At 28.0% G+C, this 24,312-nt stretch overlaps 3 protein-coding genes across 10 annotated transcripts; 1 reads left to right on the forward strand and 2 right to left on the reverse strand.

Moving 5' to 3' along the window:
• Nucleotides 1–1,147: 1,147 nt before the first annotated feature.
• Nucleotides 1,148–4,868, forward strand: LOC124952364 (putative uncharacterized protein DDB_G0286901). Of its 3 annotated transcripts, none has more exons than XM_047502107.1 (5): nt 1,148–1,910; nt 1,995–2,099; nt 2,221–2,661; nt 2,746–4,350; nt 4,516–4,868. In XM_047502107.1, exons 1-5 carry the CDS (start codon nt 1,473–1,475, stop codon nt 4,558–4,560), a joined length of 2,634 nt encoding a protein of 877 aa, XP_047358063.1. In that variant the 5' UTR covers nt 1,148–1,472; the 3' UTR covers nt 4,561–4,868. The 3 variants fall into 3 exon arrangements, with proteins under 3 accessions (XP_047358063.1, XP_047358062.1, XP_047358061.1); XM_047502106.1 differs by having other exon boundaries at nt 1,151–1,910; nt 2,746–4,428; nt 4,520–4,868; XM_047502105.1 differs by having other exon boundaries at nt 1,160–1,910; nt 2,746–4,428.
• A 342-nt stretch (nt 4,869–5,210) lies between these two features.
• On the reverse strand, nt 5,211–13,769 carry LOC124952365 (peptide transporter family 1). 4 transcript variants are annotated; one of them, XM_047502108.1, is made up of 10 exons: nt 13,410–13,769; nt 12,627–12,667; nt 8,926–9,004; nt 8,586–8,814; nt 8,065–8,339; nt 7,911–7,993; nt 7,274–7,687; nt 6,957–7,182; nt 6,281–6,876; nt 5,211–6,182 (listed from the first exon to the last, which is right to left on the reverse strand). In XM_047502108.1, the coding sequence occupies exons 1-10, from the start codon at nt 13,447–13,449 to the stop codon at nt 6,012–6,014; spliced, it is 2,154 nt and encodes a 717-aa protein (XP_047358064.1). In that variant the 5' UTR covers nt 13,450–13,769; the 3' UTR covers nt 5,211–6,011. The 4 variants fall into 4 exon arrangements, with proteins under 4 accessions (XP_047358064.1, XP_047358065.1, XP_047358066.1 ...); XM_047502109.1 differs by lacking the exons at nt 12,627–12,667; nt 13,410–13,769 and adding an exon at nt 10,009–10,514; XM_047502110.1 differs by lacking the exons at nt 12,627–12,667; nt 13,410–13,769 and adding an exon at nt 10,152–10,512.
• A 1,242-nt stretch (nt 13,770–15,011) lies between these two features.
• On the reverse strand, nt 15,012–20,980 carry LOC124952179 (glutamyl aminopeptidase-like). Of its 3 annotated transcripts, none has more exons than XM_047501642.1 (16): nt 20,823–20,980; nt 19,743–20,073; nt 18,839–19,271; nt 18,624–18,771; nt 18,269–18,539; nt 17,944–18,114; nt 17,704–17,801; nt 17,322–17,456; nt 16,941–17,239; nt 16,768–16,853; nt 16,582–16,709; nt 16,298–16,501; nt 16,117–16,196; nt 15,890–16,038; nt 15,674–15,806; nt 15,012–15,554 (listed from the first exon to the last, which is right to left on the reverse strand). In XM_047501642.1, exons 2-16 carry the CDS (start codon nt 19,951–19,953, stop codon nt 15,182–15,184), a joined length of 2,919 nt encoding a protein of 972 aa, XP_047357598.1. In that variant the 5' UTR covers nt 19,954–20,073; nt 20,823–20,980; the 3' UTR covers nt 15,012–15,181. The 3 variants fall into 3 exon arrangements, with proteins under 3 accessions (XP_047357598.1, XP_047357597.1, XP_047357599.1); XM_047501641.1 differs by having other exon boundaries at nt 20,610–20,977; XM_047501643.1 differs by lacking the exons at nt 19,743–20,073; nt 20,823–20,980 and adding an exon at nt 19,371–19,453.
• Nucleotides 20,981–24,312: the final 3,332 nt, after the last annotated feature.

Below are 24,312 nucleotides of genomic sequence, written 5' to 3' on the forward strand. Positions count from 1 at the left end.
CTTCTTTCGGTTCCTCTTTGCTTCTTCTCTATCTCTATCTCTCTCTTTCTCTCTCTCTCTCTCTCTTTCTCTCTCTCTCTCTCTCTCTCTCTCTCTCTCTCTCTCTCTCTCTCTCGTTCCAACGAACGAATCAACTCCCACCCATTACCTCACTTCTAAAGACACTCCGTCGTTATTCAAAACATCGTGACGTATCGCAATTATACTTCTCGACAGATTCTATTTACATTGATCTCAGTCAGTCGAAATCGATTCATCGAATATTCAACAGGTAAAAAAACTAAAATCTTCTTTCCTTTATAAATTTTCATTTCGTTGAAAAAATATCCCGATAGAATTTTCGATATCGTTCGATATAGTCGTCACGATTATATTTTCTTTCGAAAGATCCTAAATCTTCGTGAAAACTTTTGAACTATTGAAGATATTTTCATGTATATCTATTTTAGAATTGATTCGGATACGATATGCAGTATCTTTAATGTCGTTTAAGATAGAGAGAGAAAGAAATCGAAAAGAAAAAAAGAAAAAGAAAGAATACAAAATATTGAAAGAGAGTTTTGAAAAGTATACTCGCCGCGCGTAATTCCGCCATATTTACTGGTTCTAAATATTTGACAACTATTGTAGAGAGCACTGTAATCGAATTAACTACTGTATCGATCCTTTACCTTTTTACCGACTGTGATATCTCCAATTTTCGTAGATAATTCGTTGAATTTGCAGTAGGTATATTATATTTACGATTCAATTTTTCTCATTTATATTAGATTTTCTATGTTTTATAGATTTTTTTTTTCCTTTTTTTTTCTTTTTTTTTTTTTTTTATAGAAAATTTAACCAACAGATGATGCGAATGGAAACTACGTTAGCACATTTGTTAATATGAGATTATTATTGAAATTGGATCTTTTATTAGATATTTTTCTCATTGAAGAATAATTAATAAAATAAAAATAAATTATATAAAATGATTCAGTATAGATTATCAGCTCATTTTTTTCTTCGTCGTGATATAATGAAATTTACGATGGTTATTTTGACTAATGTAGTTACAGTATGGTGACAGTTCAAATACAGAAATAGTACAATTGATAAAACGATCTAAACCGAATGTTATATATTCGATTGGAAAAATATTTACAGGAATATTAAATTGTTTTATTATAAATTATTATTAGATAAAATATGATTTTGGAATGTTTAATTTTTTGAGAATGTACATATTACTTGTATCGGAATAAGGGTCAAATCAAGGTCGCTTCCGATGCAGTTCAGGGAAAGCCGGAAAGACGGCGTAACTAGTAATAGCATCGTATAATTGTTTCCTCCGTTAACTGTGACGTTTAACTTGATAATACTGTTGAAATGATTATTGACTGATCATTTTGAGATTTCATGTAAACTGTTAATTGTTATTGTTTTCCTTCGTACTTATAATCATCGGAATAATTCGATTGTTTATTGGATTTATGAAATCGAGAAGTACGATGAAAAGGATTCCTATAATAAGTTTGAGCTCTGCTCAACTGAAGAAGGACGATTATACGTTCTTTGTACTAAGGAGTAACAAATCTAAATTAGAATTCGCTAGCAAGTATGAAGACATCTTTTGCGTAGTGCGCGACTCATATGCAAGTTTAATATACAAAGAGATTGAAAATGAATGCAACTTAAATGAAAATGGCAATACACAAAAGAATAAATCTATCTCAACGTTAAAACAAACAGAATTATTCTTTGATACGTTCAAGAAAACAAAAGATAATGACAAATTATCAGATCCTAAATTGTCCATACGTGACGTAACAACATATAATCCCAGTAATGATAAAAATGATAAATATGAGAATAATTATGATTCAGTTTTCAAAGTGACATTTAATTTCGAATTATTTAAGATATATTTAGTAAGTTATATTTCATTGTTTATGGATACAAATTTATAAGGTTAAAATTAACATAGAAATTTGTGATTTATATTTCTTTCACAGGTGCGTTTCTTTGGGATAAATATATCTAAAGGTATTTCATATTTCGATAATGATGACGTATTACGTTTGGTTAAAAATGAAACTGACTTTTTAGAATTATGGCAGGTAATTTTGAATAGCTTTTTCTATATTATAAAAGTAATGCAAATTTTATGGTTAGTCCAATGCAAAAGACTTTATATATAATAATGAATAAGTTAATAATAAAAAGTAAATGTGATTTTAGTTTGCTAAATTTTGCTCAAAGCGCAGCAAAGGAGTATTGTTGTTAGTTGATTTTATAAATAATCAGGATGATGATACAAATAAAAACAAATATAAAGTTAATGCACATTCATCTGATGATAACCAAAAAAGTTCATTTGCAAACGATTCTATTTCATCTGAAACTTTTGATGCAAAAAAAAGTATGAGCGAAGTAAAACAAGAGAATAGAAAAGAACATTTAAATAGAATATTTGACTTAACCGGAGAAAATAATAATAATACATTAAATGATAAGAATGGAGCTGTTTCTATGTTTCCAAATTTAACTACAACATATTCAAAGATTCTTACAAAAAGTTTTGATAATATGAAATTAGAAAGTACAACACCTTCAAACATAACTACCCAGGACTCTCTCAATAACGCTCCACCAACATGGTTTGTACAGTATATGGAACAGGTAAATATAAAGATTGACATTTTTACTTTTTGTTTATATTATCTTTTATAAATTAATGCAACATATGCTTATTTTTATTCGTAGTTGAAGAAGGATATAATAACAGAAGTTTCTGATCAAATCATGCTTAATGTAATGGAAAATTTAAATAAGTGTTCTATGAGGTCACCGATTTGCACGGAATCCAAGGATACAAGTAGATGTGAAAATCAATCCCATCGTCTCAGATCAAAGTATAATCATCAAAGAAATAATTTACTTACAGATCAAAGAAGACAATATAAAAGGAAGAAAAGGGATATGCTAGTCGACAAGATTTATTCTGAACATATAGATAAACCACTTGTAAACATTGTCAAAAGCAGAAAGAAACAAGTGAAGAAATTTGAAGAAAAGCTTGAATACAGTAGTGAACCCAACGAAGACAAAGAGGAGGAAAATGTTCAGAATGAAAGCTATAATTCGTCAAAATTAATGAGCGATATAAATAATGCTCATAAGCAAAATGATATCAGCGAAAAGCAGATTGTAAATAAACGTAATTCTTCGTCTCCAAATTTTCTTGCATTAGAATCTTCAAAAGAAAATTTGTATAATGAACCTAACATATTCAATGGGACAAAAGAAAATAAATTTCGAATGAATTGTTCTATTACTGAACATCAAATGTTGGATGAAAACTATTTTAAAAATACGACTTGCTGTTGTGGATCTGACATAGAGAATATTAGTATAAATTCTGATCTAAGTAATAATATAGAGGTCTGTGATGATCATAATGAATTTGAATTGATTTCAGTGCCAATGAAACATAAAACCAATACAAATTGTCACATGCAAAGAAGTCTATCAAAAAATCAGAACATGAAAAACATTGCCCATAAAGAAGATAATGATGATGAAATTGTTACTGATCTTTCAAGTTTTGATCTACTTCCTGAAGTATCTGGATCTTCAGTCATTTGCATTAATGAGAATCATTTTACAGATAATTTGAGTAATACGCTTACTCCTATAATTAAAAAGGATTTAAATAATGTTAGTACTCACAAATCAGATGAAAAAGAAAATTCTAATAATGAGGATAATATCAATAAAAAAATACATGATACACATTTATCCAATACTTCCAAAACATATATGTACAATAACTCAGCAGATTTAACAAACAATATATGTTCCCTCTTTATAAAAAATACATCAAAGTCAATAGATGAGAACACAAATTTACTGCATGCAGAACCTGAACATAACAATATAAATGCCATGAAAATTGATGTAAACAGTTCTCATACTAGCTATTTGACAACAGAACCTATAAATCCAATTTATCCAGATTTACCAATAGCACAGCACAGTTGTCAAGCCCAAACAGATTTAAATGATTTAACACAGAGTTTTCACTCTCATACTACTTCGATTACAGACAATGGTGTTTATGGTATAAGTGAGACAAATACTAGCAACAGTCATGATTATTCAAACCATAGTTTTTCTGATTCCAATACAACTATAGCTTCAAAAAAAAACAATATACGTGAGCAAATAAAAAAAGACTTAAATAATAAATATCTAGAGAAAAATCCGACAATAGAAGAGAATAAAAATGTTGGACATATAATTGAGGAAACTACTACCGACTCGATGCCAGGAACTGCAGAACCTATTCACATTTTGCCAGAAACATTGGTAATTGGTGCTTTTCATTTTGCTTCTATTGCATATGGAACAGCTCGTGAAGCAATTGTTAGAATTCGTTCAACTTCGGTAATTGCTTATTATGTATTCTTATATCAGTACTGCTGATTTGTATAATATTAACGTTTATACGTATGCTTTTAAAAATTGTTTTAGAAAGACGATCGATTATCATATATGAGGAAGACTCCTCGGCATTAAATAAACCTACAGAAGATTTATGCATCCTCAAAAATCTTTATTATAATATTATATATAGAGATAACTATTCGCTTGTTCCAAATGAGAAACGCTAAATAGAATTGTTTACTAGGCAAGTATGCATCTTACATATTTAATATACCATTTATTTTAGGAATTAGTATTTTAAAGCTGCTGGTACTAAAATAATTTGTCAAAGATGTGAATTTCGTTAGACGTTAGATTTTTCATATATATGATATATATATATATATATATATATATATATATATATATATATATGATACGTTTATATATATATATACATACATACATACGTACATACATACATACATACATACATACATACATACATACATACATACATACATACATACATACATACATACATACATACGTACATACATACATACATACATACATACATACATACATACATACCTATACACAGATATATACACATTTCATATATACACACACACACACACACACACATATATATATATATACAGAAAAGTAGTCTATAATCTTTTGCTCTGTTAAAATAATATTAAATTGTCATAATCTTATACATAGAAATAAATACATTCATCAGGAAAGTTGCCTATATGATAGAAAGGTTGGCTTCTGAATAACTTTGTCAAAAATAATTACAGAATATAGTTCATTAACATGTTAATTTACTTGTATTTGTGTAAAGTACAATAAAATTAAGAAAATATTCAATTGTTAAATATCTTACGACAGAACGACGATATTAATCACAATATAATTCTATAATAGAATATTATGTTATTCTTTACAAATTAAAATTATATTTTAATTGACCATGATTGCATTTACATTGTCATGTTGCAAAATTAACAGAATGCAACAACAGATGCGTAAATTATTAAACACTAAGGTTTATATTTACTAAATTTGAAATTATTTAAAAAATGATTACCATAAAGAGTAGCATGGATGGATCAAATTTTAAGAAAGGAAAATAGACATTTTTCGTGAAAAATAATCGATTCTGTATAAAACAAATACAATTATAAATATTTCTAATTTATTTTCAATAACTAATTACAAACATGGAGTATTAATTTAGTAATACTCATTTGGTATGTATCAAAATTTGTAATGCGTATTTTATTCTGATGTGTTAAATCCTAACTATTTTTTTGATCTAGCAAAAATAAATATATTACACGTAAATTCCTTTGCAATATTTCCTATAATTCAAAAATTTAATTTTTATACTTTTTTCACGTACACTTAAATCCTTTCCATATAGTCGTTAATAACATCATCACCTATGTCAATGTATTTCTTTCATTGCACATTCAACATAACGATCTTTGTTATGAAAACTTCATTATTCTTTAGGTTGATATGTTTTATCATTCAACAGAAAGTTGAAAACAGGAAAAAATTCAAATATCTTTAAGATTTATTTGTATTTTTCATTTTTCATCGTCCTTATACGATGCATTAATAGATCCCTTTTTCTCTTCCAATACGATTTCCTCCTCATTTGTTTCGGATATTTCCGTATATTTATAGAACATTGTCATTATACCAAATAATATCATAAATATAAACATTAGACCTGCGAATAGGAAGAACTCATAAACCTGCAACATACATTTTCGATTAACAAAATCAATTATAATCATCCACTTCCATAAATTAAAAACTGCAAAAGTTATTAGCAAACATTTAGATAGCTCACCTGTCTTTCGAAGAATGATACCTCTGCGATAATAACAACAATAAGATTGCCAAAAGCTACTGTAAGTAACCAGGAAGATTGCATTAAGGATTTCATGCTGGAAGGTGATTGTGTGAATGCAAATTCCAATCCAGTTACTGAAAACATGACTTCCGCCATCGTAATGACAATGTATTGTGGTAATAGCCAAAACAAATGCATCGAATTAGGAGGCGTTACAGTATTAATTGATAATTTCGTTTCATTGTTTCCCATGTCATAACCAACAATGGTGTATACTCCACCTAATTTTAATTCCACATTTTGTAATAATAGATTTTTATTTAAATAAATATTATATGTATGTGGTTTGAGTTTATGTAATGAAGTTTCAGTGAAAATTGTTCCATTTAATGTAATCTCATCGGTAAATGTCGATTCTTGATAAAATATTAAACTAGAATCATAATCTTTCCTTGATTGTGGTGACAAATAAATAAGACCACGAACCAAAGGAAAACTATTCTTTGATTTTGCCACATTGTCAATGTATTTATACATTCCTTCAGGTGTAATAGCCCATGATGTAGCAATTGCCTCGTTTATTGTCGTCTCGTCTATGAGAATAAAAATTCATTATTACTATTTTCTATTCTAACATATATTTCTAATTCCACAAATGCTATGATTTATTTACCTTCGATTTTATTATCGGGAAATTTATATGATTGGCACTTTGTCATATCTAAATAATACTTCAAATTAGCCGAGCCTTTATCAGTTTTGATATTTATATTTTCCCAAAAATCTAGAGCTTTGATAATCCCTTTTTCACCATTAATCTGTATTGGTATCTCACAATTCATGGTATTGAAAATTCTTACTTGGCCCACTCCAGTTGTAGGAAGTATTGGGTATGTTTTCTAAAATAAATATAAATAAAAACCATAAATATCGATAAAATGATAATGTTAATACAAATAATTATAGAAAACTAAAGAAATTTATACTTACCTCAAGTTGTAATTCAATAATAGCAGATATAACGAAGGATAGTGCGGCCAATAAACCACCAATTGTAAGCTTCTTCAAAGGCGTATTAAGTAGACGAATTTTAGAAAATATTGGATAAATGCAAGTTTCGAAAATAGGTATAAAGATCACAACCAACAATGGATTAAATACTTGCATCTGATCAGGTTGTATCAAGAAATTACCAACTTTACTGTCCATTTTTGTCGCTTGGATTGTCCATCTCGATCCTTGTTGATCGAAAAGAGCCCAAAAGATTGGTAAAGGGAGGAACATCTTTAATACTTTCAAGGAATCTTTAATGTCCTCAACTAACTTTCGACCATATAAATCTACTGAGTGATCGAGCCAGTGATCCACCTTTTTCTTCGATTGTATCTTCTTCTTGATCGCGTACTAAAATTTTTATTCTTATTTAATTTGACTTATCAGTCCATAATATCGCAAACATGAACGTGAAGGTATGCACGTTCGTATGATAAAAACTTGTTATTAATACATTATTATTATTATTATTATTATTATTATTATTATTATTGTTGTTGTTATTATTATCATTTTGTTAACATTTTAATGTGTTAGTGAATTTTCAAAGAAATGAATTATTTAATTAACTTACGCAAACGCATTTGGTGACATCAACAACGACATTGCCTTGGAGATCGACAATTTTGTACAAAGGTTTACCAAGCATGAATATCACTGTAAGACAAAAATTTACATTCAGAATTGTTGGATTTCTATAGTATTTATATATTTAAATATTATATTACCGATCGATATTGACATCAATACGGCAGGTACTAGGAAAGACAAAGAGTAGCATGTTTTATCACCAAAACAAGTCACATCGCTTCTTAATATCGGTGTAAGAAAGCTAGATATTAGGGAGCCCGAATTAATTGAGAAATAAAAAACAGAAAAGAAAGTCGAAAGTTGTTGTTCCTGTTGCGGCAATACAAATTGATCTCCACCAAATGCTGACACGCAAGGTTTTATACCACCCGAACCAATAGCTATAAGAAACAAACCCAATAATGCAAATTCCCTGCAATTTGATCGGATTAGAATTAGAAAGTATACTTTATCACAAAAGAAATAGACTGATTAGTTTATGATAAAAATTTGATTAAGATAAAAAATATACAATGACTCATAAAAATGATTATACGTTCTTTCGAAGCGGTCAATTTTCTTTTTGAAACGAGCGAAGTCATTTTATTTAGACTATTTGAAAGAGCTATCAGTTTTCCGAGTCATTATAAATAATTTAATGCGCATTGTAAGTATTAACCTTGGTGGCAATCCCAGTGGCGGTATGGCACTCAAAGCCAACAAGAGTTGTCCCACAGCATAAATTATACTAATATAGAATATCGTATGGTATTTTCCAAGTATGGAATCTGCTAGGATAGCTCCGAATAATGGAAAGAAATAAATGAACATCGTGAAGACATGATAAATTACGATCGCAGTGCTGTCAGGATAGTTCAAAACATTTATAAGATACAATGTCAGAACCGCTGCAATTAAAGTAAATTAAGTACATATCTATCACAAAAAGAAGGAGAGATAGAAAGAGAGAGAGAGAGAGAGAGAGAGAGAGAGAATGAGAAAGAAAGAAAAAAACTTACTGCGCATTCCATAATAAGAGAATCTCTCGCAGAATTCATTACTGATGATGAAAAATACCGATTTGGGATACTTGAGTTTCTGTAATAATATAAAGAACTTAAATATAATTGAAAAAAAAGCTTCCTTCTTGATGTTTAATCTTGCATCGATTTCTTTTTTTAACCTTGATTGTTATTTTTATTGTAGCAAATGAAAGGTCACCAAATTAGAGTTAATAATCATTGGTGTGTTTAAATGTTTGCGATCGTAGTTTATTGATTGTGCAACTTTTCGTCGGTAATTAGTTTCGTTGCTTTCGTAAGATCGTGGGTAATCATAAGAGTATACATAAAAGTATACATAAAACCGGATTAACGACGTAATCTCACGCTTGTTAAATTTATACAAGAATGTAATTTCTGTCGACGATTTTTTCTATCACCTAGCATGACGATATTTACATCCAAAAAAATATTTTATCTTTAATCGTAATTACAATATATCGAAAAGCAAGTGTTATTACGATTGTAAATAATAAGATACTAAGTTATACGTTAACGCCAAAAGAAATGAATGAAATATGTAAAAATTTTGAAAAGAATTGTTGTTTATAAATAATTTATTTAATCTCGATAGTTTTTAATTTATAAATATCTAAAAAAAAAAAAAAAAAAATGAGAAAAAAGTAACGTAAAAAAATAAAGAAAAAAGAGAAGAAAAAATAATAAGTAAATGTATGATGAAACACTTCTTAAGTGTTTCGAGGACACGTCTTCTCGTTCTTTTTTACATACATATGTATTTATAACTTCGTTGCGTGTTATCTATTTGTTGTTACAACAAACCGACTCGTTTATCACGATGAATTTAATAAAGAAGGATGAAACAATGTAATTTTTGGAAAGAAAAAGATGCTCGGAGGAAGAAATAGTGAAAGTCGCTCGATAAAAATGATTGTAGACGAAACGAAATATGTTATCGATCTTTGTTTAATTGAACAAATATATTTTCGTATAAGGTTTAAGAAAATAGGTCGGTTGATCAGTCATATAGTTACATATAAAAGGTGATTATGATGATTTGATAAATGTTGACGATCGTACCTTTCCCGCGCTCATTTTGTCGATCTATTTATCTTGATGATCGAATTGGAACGGAATCGATGAATGCACGTTGACATAACAAATATACACGTTTACACGCACACATTTACAATGATACACAAGAAAGATTTATATGAACTCACTTAAATTCGGCTCGTTTACTTTGGATTTTATCGGTATCGTACATATCTTATGTACTAAACATGCCACTTCTTTTTTTCTATCTCTTATATTGATAAATCGTTTGCGATCTAGCGCACGCGCGTCTCAATCTTATTTCTGTCACCCGTCTTATTTCTGTTGTGTGCGACAAAAGAGTGAAGAAAATCGGAGAGAATGTTCAACCTTCTCTCGCGCCGCGTTCTTTCTTTTTTAGAGCTCGTTCGGGGAACGACTGATCGATCGTTTTGAAATCGCTTACCGTTCTACGAACCAGGAAATTTCCTTTATCGTTTTCTCTTTTCTTTTTTCTTTTTTTTCTTCGTTTTATGTAGAGAATAAAAAAAAAAAAAAACAGAAAAAGAAGAAAATTAAACAGAACGAGAAGAAAGAAAAAATTTTAAACCTTCACCGATCGATCGTAATAAAATATTTCATATATCTTGTTTCAATATATCTTGTCAGATTGATTCGTTATATAAGAAATAACAGAGAAAACAAGACAAGACAAAAGAAAAGAGAAAGACAAAATTATGTAATCGAAAGATAATTTTTGATTAGAGAGCATATTGTGTATAAAACTTGAACGTTATTTATTATCTTCGTACGATTAATTTTATTTATTTTTAAATTGAAAAGTGTATTGTCAGAAGTGTACAAATGTATTTTCTTGTGGCTTTGTACGTAAAGAACAGTAATAATTTTCGATGTATCTTTTCTATTATTTAAGAACGGTCACAAATGAATCATCAGAAATGTTTGGATATGCTTGGAAATAGAATACGTATTTTTTTCTTTTCTTTTTTTTTTTTTTTAACTAAGGTAAAGTCCTCTAAATTTTTTTAAGCAAGTATACAGTGTATAAATTAACAGAGACAGGAACAATAAACAAAAAAAAGATTACAAAATATGCCTTTTTATGATTTGTTATTAAAAGATTTTATACAAAATAATTATATTATTTCGTTTTTCACATATTATTTTTGTTATTATTGTATGTAAAAGAGATGAATAAACCAACGAATGATATGTATGGTGGAAATAAAGAATAATCGATACATGCCTAGTATGATAGAAGAATAAATTCTGAGAATGGATATAAGAAGAACGATAGATGAGCGCGTGGCAAGAATGTGTGTTTGAACTGATGTAAGATTAGAGAATGCGAGCGAACGAATGATCTTTATTTAAGAAGAGGTAACGATTCAAAGAGCACAAATATATATATATATATATACATATATATATATATATATCTTGATTTATATTCTAATCATTTTATTTCCTTGCTGCAGATCTAAAAAATTTTCGAGAAAATATCAAACGAAGTTATCATACTAAGTTATAACAAATCATTTAACAATACAAATTTTTGAACCGATTTTATCTTCATAAAATGAACTCAATTACGCATCTTGTGATAAAAATATCCATGTCACATTTTATAGATCTATTAATCTTATGTAATCAAAATTGATAAGTAATTTTACAATAATTTTTATTTGTTTGATAGCATTTATTCGTAAAGATTTGTAAAATCGATATTATATTAACCTTATGCCGTAAAAATCATACTATATCGATTTTAAATATCTATGGATCTTATTGGATAACGTTACTTACGATTTTGATAATATTTACAGAATATATAAGTATTAGACTATCTTATACATATAAGACAAATTGATTTACGAAATGCAAATATTCGTTTCTTTTTATTATTTTTCATTTATTTATTTATTTATTTTTTATAAAAATATCTTGGAAAAAATTTATTTTGTATTTTTGATCATTTTCAAAACAAAAAGCAAGCTTTTCTAATTCTAAACATATTTTCTATAACACAATACTTTCTTAGCGTTTACTCAAAATTTTTGAATTATTTGAATGGCCTAGAAAAAGCTATTCAATTTTAACAAGTCTCCGAATATTTCTGTGTCTTACTTATGTGTGCGTATACCTGCCTTACAAGACGTGAATCGTGTCGTACGTGGACGCTTGATCTTTACAAATGATTATTGACCTGAATACTTTTCTTTGCTTGCTTGATCGATCGTTCGATTGTTACTTAGCTTTAGCGCACAAAACTAGCCAAAATTTTACTGCCTCCAACTTTATGAGTGATCGTCCCTCAATGAAAATAAAAATAAATAAAATAAGGATCGGAATAATTTTGTCGAAAGTATTTATCGATGAAAGTATTCATTAAGCAAACTCTTTTCGATTTCGCAAAGTACACGAAGTGAATTTTTTTATATCAACCGATTGCACTTTCTCATTTGAATATATAAAGAATTCTTGCGCATTTTATATAATAAAGGGAATAATTGTGTCGATTTATACGACATATACGATAATTAAGAATATTTTACAATTTTAATGAATATCGAAAAAAACGAAATTCTTTTTTTTAACAATATCATAATTTTTTGATTATAGTAATACGTGTAAATACTCACAGTTGTGGTTGTTTCAACATCGCTATGTTCTTCTGGATGATCTAAATAGAGACAAATGATAAATAAATAAAAAAGTTGCCAAAATGATAGATCAGCTTCATTGACCTTTTCTCAACTGTACATTAACAATTGTGAATTAATATAAATCAATGCGTGTGAGTGTCAATGTCACTAGCGATAGTTATTGTTTCTATTTAGGTCATGGTGTAATAACGTTTCAATGGCTTTTTAAATATATCGATCAATCCATCAAAAGTATAATTAAATTTTCGGTCGATAAGCCTTTTCCTGTTTATTTTATAGATATCGTCGAATGAAATTTAAGATCATTATTTTATCAAATTTCCGGAACAAAAAGTTGATAAATTATGATTAAAGAAAATCGACGTGACAATTTGACAATTATCACATTGAGTAATCTTTCTTAACGAATACATAAATTCAATGAATAATTATAAGATAATGTCAAATAAAAACATATGATATATGTCTATTTATATGATTATATATATGCAAATATTAACATATTAATATGAATACAGTGAATGTATTATAATGTTATTACAATACAATATATATATATATATATATTATTATTATTATTATTATCTATGTTAAAAAAGTTATATACATACAAAAAATTGGTATACAAATATATCATTGTATTTAATTAATAAATTATAAATTATAATCTCTATAATGAAACGATACGATCGATGTAGTTTGAGAAACAGGTTTGTATGAAATGAAGAATAATATAAGATGATGGAGTAAAAAAAGTACCTCGAATTTCGTTTTCCGAAAGTTTCCTTTCTTTTACCATTTTTAACGAATAAATATTTTTACAGTTAGGTCAACTCTGCTTGCTGTAATTTTCTTGACTACGTCTTCTTCATACAACAATACGACTGAGACTAATCCTTTTTTGGATCACGATATCACTTTGTGACTATCTCATCTTATCTATTGAAATACGTCGGATAGCAATTAATTTTGACAAATGAATTTATCAGAATTGTCTTTAATGGGGGTGTTGATGTCGTAGTGATACGCATCGACATTCGAAATTGTCTAAGTAAAACACGGAAATTTTGGTAAATTCGTTTAAAGAATTCGATAATAATCATAAAATGGTTAAAATCTATATTTATGTCAGCTGAATAATATTTATATGTTTTATCAGTTGAATGTTTTTATTTTTATATATTAGGTGGATCGAAAAGTAATGTCGCTTTCTTAAATTAAATTCAAACGAATAAATTTTTAACAAGTTTTTATTTTTAATCACAATCAAATATCGACATACGCAGATATGACATTACTTTCCGGTCCACCTATATATATCATTTATAATATATAAAATATAATATATAATATTTTATTATATTCATATATCGCATCTCATTAATTAGAAAATTCCACAATGATATACAAATTATGTGTAAAATTTTGTTATATTTGGATTAATTAAGTTGTTATTATAGTAAAAAAAAAAAAGGATTTACACGCATAAATTTAAAAAATATTATAATTCTTAGAGAAAGTAAAACGGAATTGATAAATTTTATTTCTATAAAAAGTTATAACAAGATAACGCATTTTCCGATGATAATTGCATTAGGAGATTTCTACGGTTTTTTCTAAAAAGAAAAAGAAAATTGATAGTTTTACCTTAAAAAAAACATTATCTTTATTTTACGACATAACTCTGACTTTATAAAAACAATTTTTCTTCGTAACTTACGATAAGATTGGCAGAATATATTCGCAATAGCTCACGGATGTATTTGAAGCTCCCATATCTTTATAATAATTTATTTTTCACGGATGATGATTAGAAAATTTATATCTCAACGTGACGTATCGACAAGTTAATTGACTTGGGACATTGTTTATGTACAAATCTACGTCGGTTTTACGTCGTCAACGTTATAATTTTATGATTATCTCGTAGAAAATAGTTTGTAATATAGATAATTATTATCAAGTAATTCCCAAAAAAATATAAAAGATTTGATAAAAATAATAATATCGAGTATATCGTAATAAAATCATGTAATCTTATTTATTATGATTATAAGTTCTTGCTGACATCTTTTTTAACGTTGATACTTTTATTATTGACAAATACTCCGTTATTTTTCATATTTTTCGTTCGGAGGTGTAAGGTGATCGAGAAACAACGCAAAACTTTAATGTTATAATCTATTTAGAATTTCAATAATTTGTATTCAATCATAGAATATATAAATGACGATACTTTGATATTTTAAATGATTTTATTCTATTAAACATACTTTCAGATAGAATAATCGAATCAATAAAAAAATTATTCATTGACAGAATAATGGATTTGATAATAGTAAATTATTAAGTCTTTCTATATAAAGTAAAAAACTTTATTCTTTTCAACTTACGATTAGTCCTATTATATATTTCTTCATAAATGCTGATTTATCGGCTATATATATATATTTAAAAACATTGTTGTTTTCTTTATTTGATAACATTATCCTTTATAAAGATGTATTAGTAGTATAGTTTAATCAGACGGATTAATTGTTCGAATGCGAATTCAACCAGTTTTCAAGCTTAGCTGTATTTTTTGCTAACCATTTTATATTATTTTGTACTGTCTCCAATGCTTTCGCTCGATTCGATGCACCAGCACCGGCTTCAGGATATTTTTCGAAAAAGGCTTTCATTTCGTTTAATTTGGTTTCCGTAGCAAAAGTTTTTGTAATTCCAGGTATAAGTTGTCCAAGGTATCGATCGTTCAAAGTGTATCTCTGAACTAAAAATTCCCAGTTTCCTCGGACCCAATCCCAAACGAGAGGTGTACCAACGGGATTATTAGAAATTGCCGTCAAACAAGAGAAAAAATCTTGTGCACGAACATAATTTTCATTCTTCGCTATAGTGATAAATCTATAAAAGAAACAAAGAAACAATATATCGAATATTTTCTCTCTCTCTTTTTCTCTTTGTATCTTTACAAGTAACATAAATATTGTTTATTTGAAAATTTGTATAGAAAGTTAACTAACTTGCTCAAAAGCCAACTTTCTCGTATTCCCGTTAATCCACGCATCAATTTTAATTTTTCCGACGAATCCGTTTCCTGAACGAATTTATCGAACATAAGATTCCATTCAGCTTCAGAACCAGCATAATGTAAGCCTGTAATGATATTAAATAGAAATCTTTACTTTAAATAATCAATGCTAATCGTTAATATATGTATACTTTCATAAAGTACTGACCGTAATAATAAATCAATCCTCGAATATCTGGATGCGGACGTACGTCCTTTATATCGTTAATCCACTTTTTGAAGATTTCAGATGCTTCTTCTAAACATTCTATATGACCTACCGAACAAGCCAAATCTAACACTATCGAACGAAGTCTTCTGTAAATTTTAATAGAATTATTTCAATAAAGTATGCATTAAATCTTTAATTAATTGATAAGTATTTTTTAATCTTACAGCATTACATGATCTTCTGTGTTATCCACACGCCATGTTACATCGTGATACACGCTATCAACCAAATTTCTTACGTAAGACTGTAAAACAATAAAATATCAAATACGTAAATATGCAATCTAAAACATTCTTATTCTATTTTATATCCATATATGTAAATAGATACGTATTATTATACAACCTTAAAAATAGTTGACAAATTTGTTGACGACAAAAATTGATCTATAGCCAATAAATTTTTAGATGCAACAGTCCAAGGAATAACATGATTTTCTCGTGGAAGATACGTGGTCATATTCATGGCGATGCCATAATCAAGTTCACCTGCAGATGCTAAACTAAATACTTCTTCCAAGAGATGAGCTCTATCTGATACAGATAATCTCTGTAAATATAAACTTTTACTCATTTTCTAGAACCATTTCCACAAAGAGTATATATATACTGATACAAAGCGATATTTACCGTGTGATAGTATTTAAGCAGATGAATCAAATTTTCCCATTCCGTTGTTTCATAATTAACGCGATAATAACCAATTTGATCTTTATTAAATTTAATCCATTCGACAGGTTCTTTCAATTCTATCACCACTGAAAATTATATTAAGAAGTGTATAAGGTAACGTAAAAAATTCGTATATATACCTACAATTACTAGCATTATTATTGAACCAGATTAAAATTGGCTTTGATGATTTATTAGTAATATATGTTATAGGTATTATCCATTTATATCTGAAAAAAGAATATCGTATATTTCATAAAATCATTATTAATTTAGATTATTATTATTAAAATAATTTCGCTTTGAATTTTATTAACCCGTAATCTGATTCCGTAGGATCAATTTGAGTATCTGGATCGGCTAAGAAACGTTTTTGTGTTAATACGTATTTATTTTCAGTCTTGTGAACATTTACGACCGGAAAGCCATTTTGTCTGGTCCAGGTATCCATGATCTCCGTCACATTTATTTCTGTTCCAACTTGTTCTTGTAAAATTTTAAAAAGATCATCCGTCTCCGCATTATGATAAGTGAATCTATTCAGATATGTTCTAATGCCGTCGTAAAATCTATCAACACCGATAAAATTTTCCATCATACGTATAACGGATGATCCCTAGAAAAAAAAAAGAAAAAAAAATGTAACGACTCGTCTAATATCAATTGTAACAAACAACTAGTGATCTTATGTGATTCACCTTTCTATAAGAGATTTCATCGAAAATCGATGTAATCTCATCGGGATTATTGACAGTTTGAATGATCGGATGAGTGCTCAATTTGGCATCTGTAATGAAGACCAAATGTATTTGGTCGAGAAGAAATTCTTCCATCTGAAAATCCATTTCTGTTAATACAAAATCTTCTTCTTCGATGAAATAATTATAATGTTCTTACAAAATGAATTCGATTGTAATATTTATTCGCCATGGCAGCGCAATAATCATCGATAATCGTCACCGATCTTACGATTTTTATTATATGGATCAAAATTGTTGATAGTAATGTTTAGCTTTATACTTTCTTATTTTTGTTTATATCGATATAATTTCGTTTATTTACAATCCTATCGATACTAACCAGTCCCCAATCGGGAAGAATAGCATTCGCGCTTTTGTATTGCATGAACGAAGCAAAACCTTCATTTAACCATAGATCATTCCACCACTTCATTGTAACTGAATAATAATAATAAAAATAATAATAATAAAAATAAAAATAATAATAATAATAATAATAATAATAATAAAAGAAAAGAAAAAAGTATTTGTATAATTACAACTTATAGCAGGATCAATTTATTTTTATTATAATATTTACCTAGATTTCCAAACCACATATGTGCAAATTCGTGACTAATTACGGTGACAATATCGTGCATCTCTCGCGTAGAACTCGTTTGATTATCGTAAAGTAATCTCGCTTCTCTGTACGTTACTATACCCCAATTTTCCATCGCACCCGATACAAAATCTGGTATCGCAATCATATCTGAAAATCAATTTTTGTATATATATATATATATATATATATATATATATATATATATATATATATATATATATCTGTTATATATGATATATAAGATTTGTTTATAGTTAACAACAAACAATAAACAAACGATTAATTAGTAATCGTTACTCACCAAGCTTAGGCAAAGGATAGTCTATACGGAATAAATTGATATAATATTCAATTATATCAACACCAATTTTAAGAGCAAAAGAACCTTTTTCCCTTTGTGCTCTGGTAGTGTATACGCTAATTGGAAATTCTCGGCCATCAAAACCTTTCGCTTTTTTTGTCACGGCTACGAAATCGCTAATTATGAAGCAACTTAAGTAAGTTGACATAGGTACACTTTTGGCAAAGACCACGGTGGTAAGTCCAGAATTTGGTTGATTAATAAGAGTACTCTGTACAATTCGTATTCGTAATTGCAATTAAAGTTGTCCGAGATAAAACATCTTACATTAAATAACAAAGTTACATTTCGTTACCTTGACGTTCATATTGGAAAGTGCATTATAACACTCGTCTGTAGGATGAACTAATTTAACTGAAAATTCGGCCTTGAACGAAGGCTCGTCGAAGCAAGGAAACGCTCTTCTCGCATAGGTTGGTTCAAATTTCGAAGTAGCAATGTATCTAAAGGAAATGTTCAATGTATATTCAATTAATTTCGATATATTAATGTTATCATTGAAACTTTTACCTCGTTTTATTATACTCGTCTTTATATTTGCTTGAATAGAAACCGACAATTTTGTCCGGTTGTAGTGCTCCATTAAAATCGATAGATAGATTATAAAGTCCTGAATTGATTTCGTTCTTTATAGGAACAACAAGCATTTCATATTTCGCGACCGTAAATGGAGGCATTAATTCAATTTCATAATTCTCTTCGCGATCATAAGTTTTTAATTCGATACGAGTAATATTGAGATCCTTTTGATGAAGGGCGATTTGGCCTCTTTTGTCTAAGACATTTATAAGGATCGTAACTTTACCCACGAATGTACCATTGTTAAGATCGGGATATAAATAAATATCATAATGAATCGGTTTAACTTCCTTTGGTAATCTGAAAGTATAATCATCCTGGTGATCGTGACTCATGATGGCGACCGTTTCCGATTTACTTGGATCTGTAAAAAAAATAGATCTTAATCAATTACGTTTATTATGCGAATAGCATATTAATTGAAAAAATTATTTCGTTACAATGAATAAACTTATAACGTTACCAGAAAATTAATTGAGAGTCATCGAAAGTCATCTTATCTCTGCGTAACGTAAAGTAAACAAAGTCCATTGGATTAATTTCAATTATAGATTTTTCGATAAATACAACTCGTGATTTAACTTTTATTATTAATAAGTTCGATTCGAAATTAATGGAATTTTAAACGAATCGAATTGTTGTATGAAATTATATCGTACGAAGTAAAGATGTATTACGAATGATTCTTATTTACGATTATTCTATTGAATCAAAATAAACTTTAAGCATATTCAAATAGCGCGCTAATACGTTGATCCACGTGATTGGTGATGAATGCGGTTTTGATGGTTCTGTCAAGTTCTTTCGTTATTTTGAGAACATCAGAATTTCTTACCGTATCGATAGTTGGCAGCCTCAACGTTCTGATCGAGGACAACAAGAGTACCGAGAAAAGTACAGGTAACGCTTAGAAGAAAACAAACTGCACAAGTAAAACAAAGAAAAACAGAAGTCCTGTCGCCACGTTGGTGCGACTTAAGCATCGTTACTGCGCCGCTACGATTCATTGCGCCATCTGTTGATCGCATTGCAAATTTATAACTCATCGAAGTTGCATTCGTCTCAGTCGTTAACTTAACATTCTTCTTTTAAATTTATCTTTCGTATTTCATCAAAAAATCGCACTTATAATCCGTCTCCTTATCTTAGATTATTATTTATCTATTCTGAAATTTTTGTAATAAATCTTTTTTAGAAATCTTTTATCGAACAATTGAAAACGAAAGGAATGAGCGAACGTTCTATTTATTTATTTTAATTTAAACGTAATTCATTCGTGTTTTTATCAATTCTTATATCAATTTATTAAATCATATCAATAGCAGACTTGTCACCTTTGTTAATGTAAACAGAATAATGATCGAGGATGATTCGAGTAAATGTATAAAATATTCGTATATTAATATTTCATAATTTGATATTGAATATTCATCTTTTTCCTAGAATAGAACTCGGACAATCGAATAAAAATTCATTTCACTCTATTTTAAAAAATACCAACAACGAATTCTACATTTTGTCAGACGTTACTTTAAACAAAAATAATAATAATCGATTAACGACGTAACCTTCCATGTTTCTTACTTTTTTTCCTGTACGTTTCATTAAACATTTTTTTAAAAAATCATTTCGCTTATCTCAAAGATTTCTTAAATCGTATATATATATATATTTATTAATAAAATCGAGCAATTGAACTTACTATATATTTTTGATTTCACTGAAATCCGATTTGTTTTTTTACATTATCGAATATTTCGATCGTGCATATGTTCAAATCGTAACACTTTTAATTTCGAATCGATTATAAATACACTAAACTTAACACTAAATCTAATCCAATAATATTGCTATCGTTCATCGTGTTGATTTATTTACGATAAGAACCATTTGTTTCAATATTGTAAAATTATACCTTATTGTATCGCGTTTATTCGTGTAGTATTCGTTCGTGCACTATTACTATCACTTTCTCTCGGTTACTACTACAAGAGATGTTTATTTGTTATTCTCGTTTCACAGAATACTGTCTTACAGCTTACGTAGCTATGACTTATGATCTCTCTTTTATCAGAACGCAAGCGCAAATGAAAATTAGTAGTATTTAAACAGACTATTTATAATCGGATCAAATAATAAATGTTTCGTTAACATAACTTTCACTTTGTTCGAACATTGATCACGAACGTAATCATTTTATACAAATCAATATCGAATTTCATTCGTTCAAATGTATTTTTCTCATTCTCTTTTCTTCTATTATTTATTAATACGTTTATTCCAATAATATTCTATTATAACATATACGAATAAATCCAGAAGTTTTTTGCAAAAATAAAGAAATAAATAAAACAAATAAAAAATAAAAAAACCGCGCGAATAGAATTATTTCTAACGCACGTACGTTCGGGCAATTTAATTCAATACAAGGACGGACCTATGACGAAATTCGTTCCCAATTCGAGACGCGATTTGCATTTGAATTTGTTGAGCACTTAAATTCAATTAGTCTGACTAAATTTAATATAGACTTAGTACTATTATCGTCTGAAATAAATTACATATACATTTGCATAATACATTATCTGCTATTCTTATATATAATTTATGAATGAGATTATTTTCTGTTAAAAAATTATCGAAATATCAAACAAAAAAATATTATCATAATAACAGATAAGTATATCGAAAATTTAATATATATATATATATATGTAAATAAAATGTAAACAATAAATAGAAATATGTTCTAATAAAATAATATATTTTTAAGTATCTTATCAATCTTTATATACTATTTCAGGAAATATATATTACATATCAATAAAATAAAATTAACACATCTAAAGAAATATATTGTAAAGAAATTCTAATAGCTCCTACTATCTATCGTAACATAATTACTCTGTTTTTTCCCATAGATTACGATTAATCTAATATAATTTTATAGCACAAACCCATAGTTTATTTTATATAATGTATTTATGACATATATATTCGAATAAATATCTCGTGTCTGATTGAAATTGTAAGAAAGTTCGAGAAGAAAAATTTGCATTATTTTGAACAGTTACAAATTGCATATAAAAATCTTTTTCTTTACTTGTGACATAACTTTTCGAGTTATAAAGGTCACTATAGTTTTTTTCTAATGGATATTTATACTTCCTTTTTTGCATATTTATATAGCAGTTTATAATGATTTTTATTTTCAATAAAAATGATATCTATCATAATAAAATCATAATAAAAAATAGCTATTATGCTATTTTTTATACAAGAAAATAGACATCAAATTAATTGACGATATTAATTGATTATTTCTTTATATGATTGTCTTCATTCCTTTTTCCATTCATCAAGAAAATTCAGCGCTAAAGCTTTGTCACAAGGTATATAGGATTTTTGAAATATATGATTGAAATTGAAACTATACTACGTTTATAATACAAACAATGTAACATAAAAAAAATCGAGTATCGATTGCTATTTTACAAATTCTGTCGCAGTTACTTCCTTTCCTTTTTATAATTATTTTTCAGAGACATTACCAAAAAAAAAAAAAAAAAATGAAAAATATTAATCAGAGTTATTTAATATCATTGAATTTAATATCCTCGGGAATCCTATCGCAATCGTCCTAACTACAAACAGTATTATCGTGCGCATGCTCGCGTATTGATCTGCGATAAATTTGTAGTTCTTGTCATATCTCGTTCGAATTCCTCGCTTATGAATCATTTCGGGAAAGACTGTTTTGAAATGTTTGTAGATCCAACGAAGTTTCGCGAAACTGTTGATCACTGCCTTCGTGAAGTTCATTCTGTAATTACCCAACTTTGCAGCTTTGTAATCTCACGGAATGAGATACGTGATGATAATTGTGCCAACCCTCACCAAATGCTGCTATATCGACTGAATAACTGTCGGTTGAAGAAATAGAAAAGTAAAAAAGAAAATAATGATAAGTATTATTTTTTTAAGAATCTTTCTACGTAATACGATAATTTCATACGATATATTACTGAAATTCAAATGATCAAACTAGGATTGCAACAGAAAAGAAAATATGTACATACCCCTCATACGATTTTATATTCCAAATATGAGAAAGAGAATCCATTAGCTAAGAAATGTTAAAGGATGTAGTATAATATATCTGGTAAACGTGAGATATCAAGCGAACATTAGACGTTCTTCCTAAAAGAAGCCTAGTATCCACGTGGGAATGATGAAACAGAAGAATGGCATAAGAATGATACAAAATCTATAAAAATTAAAACAAGAATATATATCAATGTCTTAGTAAAAATAAAAAAATTCGAAGATATTCGAATGATGAAACAGAAGAATGGCATAAGAATGATATAAAATAAAACAAGAATATATATCAATGTCCTAGTAAAAATAAAAAAAATTCGAAGATATTTGATGATTAATATCTATCTTCGTTACCAAACGATCACTGGATCTTTTTTAACATCGCTTATATCAATCGTAGTACAGTAATCGTAGTATAAGCAATCGTGTTTCGTAGAAATTATTGGGAACATTTCTTATTATTTATTATATTCGCCAATGCATGAAAAAGATAATGGAGTGTCGCATAGCGAAACATGTAAATGGAAAAAAGTCGAAATTAAATGACTTACGGAATAATGACGTGTATAATTCCAATTTTAACTTGCCCAATTTTGGCGAGCTCATTTAGTTAGTTGTTGACTTTTCCTGAAAGAGATCCTGTTGAGATTTTTCCAGGAAAAAAGTCGTCAAAGTTTCAAGCAAGTTTTTTGCCATGAAGATGAATAATCTAAACAAAAAATTATATCATAACTTATCAAAATTTTTAAACCATGAAATGAAATGTTTTACTATATAATAGTGATATTATAAATTTATGAACAAATCTAATTAGTTAAAGGATTAGTCGATTTTGAAGATATTAAAATACTTAAAATATTGAAATAAGAAAATATCTGAGAACAAAAAAATAAAGGACTTTCACCATAATTATCTAAAATAAAAATTGAGATTAGTGACAATTTATATATGTAATTAAAGCCTAAGAGCCTAAGGTCCGTTCATTTTAACGAGCTAAACAAGGTTATCCTACTTTTATATATTGATATGGATACTTTATCAATGTCTAAGTGTTTCACATCTAATTATTTTAATGATCTGTACAAAAATATCTTACTGTGGTAGTAGTCGTTAAATGTTTTTTTATGACGGATAAATACAACTTTCATTGTCAAGCTGTTTTAACATTAATTCATAAGTGCTTTAATGACTTTGCCATTCGCGTATTCTTTTTTTTCATCATATATTCTTATTCGTCTCATTTAAAGATTTACATATCGGTTTTTTAATCCTTTCTTTACATTTATTTCCTAACAGATCTTCTT

This window comes from Vespa velutina, chromosome 10 (assembly GCF_912470025.1).
Source record: "Vespa velutina chromosome 10, iVesVel2.1, whole genome shotgun sequence".
Classification (NCBI taxonomy): Eukaryota; Metazoa; Arthropoda; class Insecta; order Hymenoptera; family Vespidae; genus Vespa; species Vespa velutina.